The following is an 8,111-nucleotide window of genomic DNA, read 5'->3' on the forward strand; positions in this document are numbered from 1 at the left end:
AAGCGAATATAACTCAACTCACAGTATTGGTCATGATTCTAATTTTTTATTCTATTGTACTGAAAAAAAAATAAATAAACAAGACTTAGAAATAGTTTGCTGCCACCTTTGCTTAGCTACAAAAATAAATTAAATGAATCTTTTTGGTCTTTAATCGTTCTTTATATTTTTCTATATCTTTGTATTGAAAGGTTGGGCTTTTTTTCTAGTCATTCTGTATAAATTCAGATTTTACAAACAAATTAAATATCATTCGTTTTCTTTAATAGTATAATAAGCTAAAAAAATAGACATTTTGAAATGAAAAAAACTTGTGCCGCCTATATAAAATGTGTCTATGGCATTTTAATTCTATTTTTTATTTTGTAAAAAAAAAAATGGGAGCATTAAATTAGGTACAAAATTATTGCCCTTCTGAAATTACTTACATACAGAAAGAAAGAATTCAAAGGTCAAACATCAAAATAGTAGTTAAACCTATTATGTACAAATTTCTTTTATTAAAATAATAACAAAATAACGAGAAGAAGAATTTCCATCAGATTCATACCAAAAAAAAAAAAAAAAAAAAAAAAAAACCCTCTAAGCAGAGAGTTTACAGAAAGGGGCAGTGGATTGAAGCAGCGAAAAAAAGGGAGCCTCTTGATGGTGGTGGCTATGTCTGATTACAGGGTCTTCTCTTGCAATCGGCGGCATTGGCTGTAGCGGCGGCGATGACGACCGTGGTGGCGAACTGTGGATATGGTAACTTTCCAGCACTTCTCTTCTCACATTTTCTTGCTCTTCAAATATTCTCTGTGCTCGCACCGCGGTCATGTAGAGGCCGGCGGCAAGGAACACCGTGGCCAATTGGAAAACTCCGGCTGCTGAAAACAAACCTTCTTTGATCACCAAGCAGCTTTCTTTTGGACTTGACCAGTTGTTAAGATGCCCCGACTCCACACTCAATCCTATTAACAACAAAATTTCTCCCACTGCAAAACTTATCCTGTCATTGTAAACCACCCATTACATTTACACCCAATTTTCAAAATATTAAGTCGAGTCTCTTCCTAATAGGTTGTGGCAATAATATAATAATATTCCTCTTGAAATCAATATTCATTCAGGAGAAAAGGACATTACAGGACTTCAAACACTAATCCTCCTATTTCCTATTTTGATGCCGCACCTCGAATCAATATTAATCTCATAATCTTTATAAAATTTACGAGTTATTTCTAACATCGGCAATTGGTTGTGGGATTCAGAGCTCAAATGGACGATTGTACAAAAAAAAATGACAAAAATGGTTGATGCAAAGAGGTAGTAAAAATACATGGGTGCATCTAGACTCTACTCATCTTTGTATAGCCTGTTAAAGTATTCAACCACAAGTTATCACGTACAAAACTTATCTTTTTAAAAAATAATTTTTTTAAAATATTTTTTTCTCTCTGTGATTGAAGTGGATGACGGGCAGTCTGGGTTGCATCTTGTTATTCATTTTGAGGAAGCATATTAAGTATCCAACAATGGAAAGATAGGATTATAGATACATGACCACTCATCTCATTATTGTTAGTTTTAAAATGGAACCACATGTTATTTATACTACAATCAATTCACAAAGTTAAGAGAGGGTCGGAGTTATCGTAAATTTGATTATGGTTTATTTAATCTTTTACAAGTATAATGTAAAACAAAACTTACAAGATTCAAGTTGAAAATTGGAGAGTTTGAGGAAAGTAAATTAAGGAAAAAAATGAAAAAAAAAAGGGGTAATTAGTTGTTGATTATTTACCATGTCGAAACGAAGAAGAAAGCAGCTTGAAAGGTTAGAGATTTGGAGGTGGCAAAAGAAGGATCCCAAGCAATGAGAGCAGGAGGCGGTGACTTACTCACTGCAATCAACACATACAAATGTTGCACCACCATCATCACCGCCATCCCCAGAAATGCGCTCGCCGTGCACAGCAGCGGTGTCTTCCCGCTGCCACTGTACGAGCATCTCTTTCCTCCATTCTTATTATTTTCATCCACACCCATCCATATCACCTACGAACAAAAAAGTAACTGCTAGGAATGCGAACAATATCCTACAATTATTAGAATACAGAAACTATATACCTCTAGGATCTTAATATTTCTGCACTATAATTAGTTGCAAAACTAACTAGCTCGATTTATATATTGATAAAACTAAACAAAGCTTCTCTTAAATTTTAAGAGAGAGTTTGTTGAATATGAGAGGTTGCCACAATCGGGCCTACCTTCTAATAACAAAAGTTAGATATAAACTTGTACTATCTACTTCGAACTTTGAGATTTTGATTCCCACCTTACCATTTTTTGTAAAAAATTATATATTCTTACCTAATTGTTTGATATACCTTTAAAAATATAGTTTTAAAATGTCTTGCACGAACATCATCAATCATCAAATAGTCAAAAAGCACAAAATCACAGCTTCAAGCAAAATTACATCAGTTTAGACTCGAAATAGACAATACATACACAAAAATGATGACATATATTTACACACATCCTAATACATATAGACACAAGGTGTACTAGATTACTCTATCATTTGAAATTAAAGTTTAAAGTTTAAAGTGGACAATATCATATCGAAAAACGAAAGGTTTCGTTAAAAGGGTTGATGCATTTCGTACCTGAGAACGAGTGGACTCAGCAATGAGGCAAAGAATGAAGCAACATAGGCCACAAATGACGGTCAAAATCATAAGAAAAGTCCCCATTTTGCTGCCTAATTCAGAGCTCCTTGGACTCGGGAGAAGATCTTGATGTGTCACTGCCATATTTTTTCTTCTTCTTCCCATAAAGATGTTGGTTTGTTTTGACCAAAATGGCAGTTTGTGTTTTTAAAAACATTATATTACTAAGAAAAAAAGAGAGAAAGAAGAGATAGAACACAAGAACACGCAGAGAATTGAAATACAGAATTGCTTCCACCAAAGGTTGCTTAAAAGCTACAAGATTCTTTAATCCCATTTAAGCTTCTTTGTAAAGAATTCACATACAAACGATTCTTAATCTTAAATTCCTCGTGAAGGAAGGAAGAAAACAAAAGTAAAAACTGTGAATGTTTTTTCTCTCTCACAAAAGTAGAAGCTTTAATTTGGTGATACATATATATTGCTTAATTTTTTTTAAAAGGTCTTTCGGGAAACCATCGATCGTAAATTTTTAGAAAGTTTAAAAAAAAAAAAAAAGTTGACCTTCTTTATTACTTTACAAATTGCTTTTTGATTAATGAGTATTTTTATTCTTATTTAATGCAACCACAAGATTGGAATATGATTATTAGAAGCAGTCGCTATTATTGTAGATATTCCTCTATTAAAATGAAGGAGAAAAAAGAAATAGAATTTCCACAAGAAAATCCTTTTCTAAGCGGAAACAAAACCCTATATTTTGAATTTTGGATTTTGGTTATGAGTTTAAGTATTTTTTTTTCTTAAAAAAAAGACAGAAACATTTAGAGAAAAAAAAAAATTGATCCCAAAGTTTTGAGTCCACTGCCTGTCTAGTTTTGGTTTGCTTGATATATAACTTTCAAAATGTCCACATTTTTAGTTTTTAAGTTTTGAGTTTGTTTTTAATTTATTTCTTAAGTTTCAAAATGTTACAATTCTATCCTTAACATATTAGATTTTTATTTCAATTTGATTCATAAATTTCAAAATTTACACTTTTGATCTTGATTTTTACTAAACACTAACTTTTAGCCTTTAACATTAATATTTATTAATTGATTTAAAATAATTATGAATTTAGATTTTAAATTTAATTTGAAGAAGAATAAAAGGTAGTGAAACTTAATTAATTATTATCTTTTTAATTCTTTTAAATTAATTAATCTACATTAACACTAAAAATGAAAAATGAATATTTAGTGAAAATCGAGGTTAATTGAATAGTATCAATCTTGAAACATAAGAACCAAATTGAAACAATAACACAAATCTCAAGAGTAAAATTGTAATATTTTGAAACTTAGAAACTAAATTGAAATCAAACTCAAAACTCAACCGTTAAAAAATATAACATTTTGAAACTTATAAACTAAATGGAATGTAGACTCAAAAACATATAGACCAAAATGTAATTTTTATATAAGAAAAAGAAAAAGAAACAAAGTAACCAACATAATTTTCAAAAAAAAAAAAAAAAATAGTTATGGACTACTAAAACATTCCGATTTTCTCTTTTGTTCTTTTTTTCCCACCAAACTAATCAAATTATATTCCAAACCAAAAAACAAATAGAATTAATTAGATTTTAGGTTTGGATTTGCTTAATGGAATCTTATGTTCCTTAACTTGTAAGAAGAGAACAAACTAAATAAAGATTCCACAAACAAATATTTTTAGAAGGTAAGGGTAATGCTTCTTCATCTTCTTCATCTTAACCAACTGCCAAAAACACCTAATAACAAAAATGAACTCTGAGAATCCAAATTCCAGAGCTTTTGATCCGGCCGCCACGACCGGTGGAAATCAACCGACAAAGGCGGAGAAAAACCCGGCCAACTCAAAAGCCGCTGGCAGCTCCAATGTGGGGAAGGCTTTGGCAGAGAGAGCAGTTTATGGATCCCAAAAGCGGCGGACAGGAAGAAGAAGAAGAAACCTCATCTATGAGAATGGCATTCGGCTGCTGCCTAGTAGACTCAGCAAAGTTTCTTTAGCTGATCATAATTCCTCACCCTCCGATTAATATTTGTTAATTGTTTGTCATTAGTTAATTAATTGATTAATTTGAGAGTTTGTATAGTATATATATATATGTGTGTGTGATATGTTTGTATAAACATTACTTTATGTTTTTCTATAGCTCTAATTTCCTCTTTTTCAATGTTATTATGTTAATCAAGAACATAATTAATGCATTTTTTCAAGCACAAATATGATATTTAATGGAGAGGAAAAGAGAAAGTTTGGACAACATCGATATATATAAATGTTGATAATCCGACGATCCACAATCTCTAAATAACAAGATGTCCTCAGAAACCAATTACACGAATCTACCTTTGCATTTAAAAAATAAAAACTTGGTGTTTGATCTAGCTCTTCCTAAAATTAAATACTACTTTTGAGTGTTAGGTAGATATGGTTTTTTTATTTACTTGGAAAAAACCAAAGTTTTCATAAATATAAGTTTCTTTTTGTTGCTTGTATTTATTGAATCTATGACATCCATATCACAATAGTCAACGACAACATTGACATCATTAGACGTGTCACGTGAGATAATAACACCATAATAAGATTTTATCTTCATTTATCCTAATTATGTTGGACTTATTAGACTCATTCTTGTACATAGTCATAGTGAGTAAGCTCACTCCATAAATTGAAAATAGAAAGTTTTCATATAAATGTAAGTAAATCGATCATTGTAAAGTGGAGTCTATGGAATACGATAAATGAAATACTAAGAAATCGTAATATTTGATTGATTTCTTCTCATCTTTCATTGTACATGATATGGTTATATGATAGCGACATCTACCTTGAAACAAAAGTGATCGACTTTAATTGATAAGGTGGAAAGAAAAAACATTGAAGAAGAACACACATGGAAACATGAGTTATACCCATTGGCCAAATGAGTGTATATATTGAATTAACAACTGATGATGGTGAAAACCAAACAAATTAATGTGAATAATGCCAAAAGAATCAAAGTTAATTAAAAAAGAGAAAAAAATGGAAAATATATGATAAGAAATTCAAATTTTAAAAATCTTATAGAATCCATGTATAACAAAATATGATATCTACACTAAAGATCCTAAGACTCAACAATCGAAATCTTCGAGTTGAAACAAGCACGAAACAATGGATAGATAATTCAAATCACTCTTCCTTAAAAATGGGTGAAAAAAATACACTAGGGGCAAAATTGATAAATACTAATTGCAACGTTATGCTAACGTCAATTGGACTAAAAATTAGAGGTATTTTATTTTGGCGTATGTTGGATTGGCCCAACTTTGGTTCGTTGGATATGAGATATTTGTAATACATTGTAAAATAAGAGAAAAAAATCTAAAATTATATCACTTGTTTGAAATATTTGTAAATATAGAACTGTTGACTTATCAACATCTAAATTTTTTCTAATTCTCAATTTCACCCTGCCTTGCCTTGTTACACAATTTCTTCTTCCATTTCTTTTTTTTATTATTATTATTTTCTTTCTTTTCTTTGGTTTTTGCTTCTTCTTTTATTTTTTTTTATTTTCTTTCCTTTATCTGGTTTTTGTTTCTTCTCTTTCTTTTTTTTTTTTTAAATTTATTTTCCTTCATTTCCTTCTTCTTTCCTTTTTTTTTAATTTTTTCTTTCTTTTATTCGATTTTTATTTTTTTTCATAAGAATTATGAGAATGAGTTTCGTACCCAAGACTTGAAGCCAATCATCAAATATTATTATTATAAAGAAATATTAAATATAAATAGTAAATGAAAATGGATTTGAAAGAAACTACTTTTTTTAGTCCACAAATTTGCACCATTTTAGAAACATTTCTTAAAGGTTTGAAATAAGAAACGAGAATAGTTATTAAACAAGTTTATTTCTTAAAAAAATGAGAAATGTGAATGATATCAACTAGGCCAATAAATTTTTTCTTTTTATAAGACTTTTAAGAGTATGATGTCTATCAAAAATAAATTTGAAAAGATGGCATAGATGGCACAAAATGAAGGGCCAAAATTGGAATATTTATGTATTTGTGTATCGTAAAATTTGTGTATTGATAATAATAATTAATTAGTGATTTTAGTGACAGAACTTAGATAGATATCAATCATATTCATGTATTAGTCAAATTTAGGTGGATATCGGTGGTAGAAGTCTATTATTGATAATCTTGATAAAATTCTCAATAATAGTCTTTGATAGCTTTGAGTGTCAGCCTTTCAAAATTGATAATCACTAATGAAAGTCTATCAGTAATAGTCATAATCTTTACTATCATTGATAGCTTAATCTCTGATGATTTTTTCAACAATTAATATCCAATTAAAGAACTTAGTGAATTTAATTAATAAAGTTGAATTTTGAACTAAAGTGTAAGTGAAATGCCTAGAAGTTATCACTAATAGCACATTAATCATGATAAAATTTTCTCAATAATAGCCACTCATAGCTTTGAGTGTTAGACTTTCAAAATTGGTAGTCACTAATGAAAGTTTATTAGTAATAGCCACTAATCTTTTCTATCATCGATAGCTTAATCTTAGATGATTTGTTTCAACAATTAATATCCACTTATGGAAGTCTATCATTGATAGCCAATTTAGTGAATTCAATTAATAAAATTGAAATCTTGAACTAAAGTGTAAGTGAAATGCCTAGAAGTTATCACTAATAACATGTTATCAGTGATAGAAGCTATCAACAATGGCGTGTTATTTGATGGTAAAAAGGAATGACAAAAATTATCTATGATAGCATGTTATCAATTAGAAGTCATCACTGATAACTACGATATAAGTGATAGCAGTTATACTGGTGATAAAACTTAGGTGATATCCATATATCGATGATATTAATAATATAAAAGTCAATTTCATTTGATGAAAGTCTATCATTGATAGCTACTGCTAAAAGTTATCGGTGATAGCCACTGATTGAAGCTATCAATGATAGTAATAACTATCAGTGATATTCATATATCGATGATATGACTTAGGTATATATCAATATAATGAGTAATATTAATGATATTTGTGATATGAGTTAGGTAAATATCAGAGATAGTCACTTATAGATCTTTTATTGATAGACTTCTATCACTTATATCTTTAAATGTTAATCTTTGAAAAATAATAGTTTCCTTTCAAAAGTTAATAATTACTTATAAAAGTCTATCATTGATATCCACTGATAACCTTAGGTGTTAATTTTTCAAGTTTGATTACAATTGATTAAAGTGTATCAATGATGGTCATTGAAAACTAATAGCAAATTGAAATGTGATATTTCAAGTGTTACTATTTTAAGGTTGTATTAATATTTCTCAAACTGAAAGTCATCATTGATAGTAGCTAATTAATGATAGCAACTGATAGTAGTTTTTATAGCTGCTATTAGTGAAAA

The 8,111-nt window shown here is 29.4% G+C and overlaps 1 protein-coding gene across 1 annotated transcript; it reads right to left on the reverse strand.

The window, feature by feature from the left end:
* Nucleotides 1-444: 444 nt before the first annotated feature.
* On the reverse strand, nt 445-2,929 carry LOC120089763 (transmembrane protein, putative (DUF1218)). The gene is made up of 3 exons (XM_039047156.2): nt 2,655-2,929; nt 1,784-2,037; nt 445-988 (listed from the first exon to the last, which is right to left on the reverse strand). The coding sequence occupies exons 1-3, from the start codon at nt 2,820-2,822 to the stop codon at nt 583-585; spliced, it is 828 nt and encodes a 275-aa protein (XP_038903084.1). The 5' UTR covers nt 2,823-2,929; the 3' UTR covers nt 445-582.
* Between the last annotated feature and the right edge of the window lie 5,182 nt (nt 2,930-8,111).

This window comes from Benincasa hispida, chromosome 1, assembly GCF_027475165.1.
Source record: "Benincasa hispida cultivar pf3 chromosome 1, pf3_genome.v1.1, whole genome shotgun sequence".
NCBI lineage: Eukaryota > Viridiplantae > Streptophyta > Magnoliopsida > Cucurbitales > Cucurbitaceae > Benincasa > Benincasa hispida.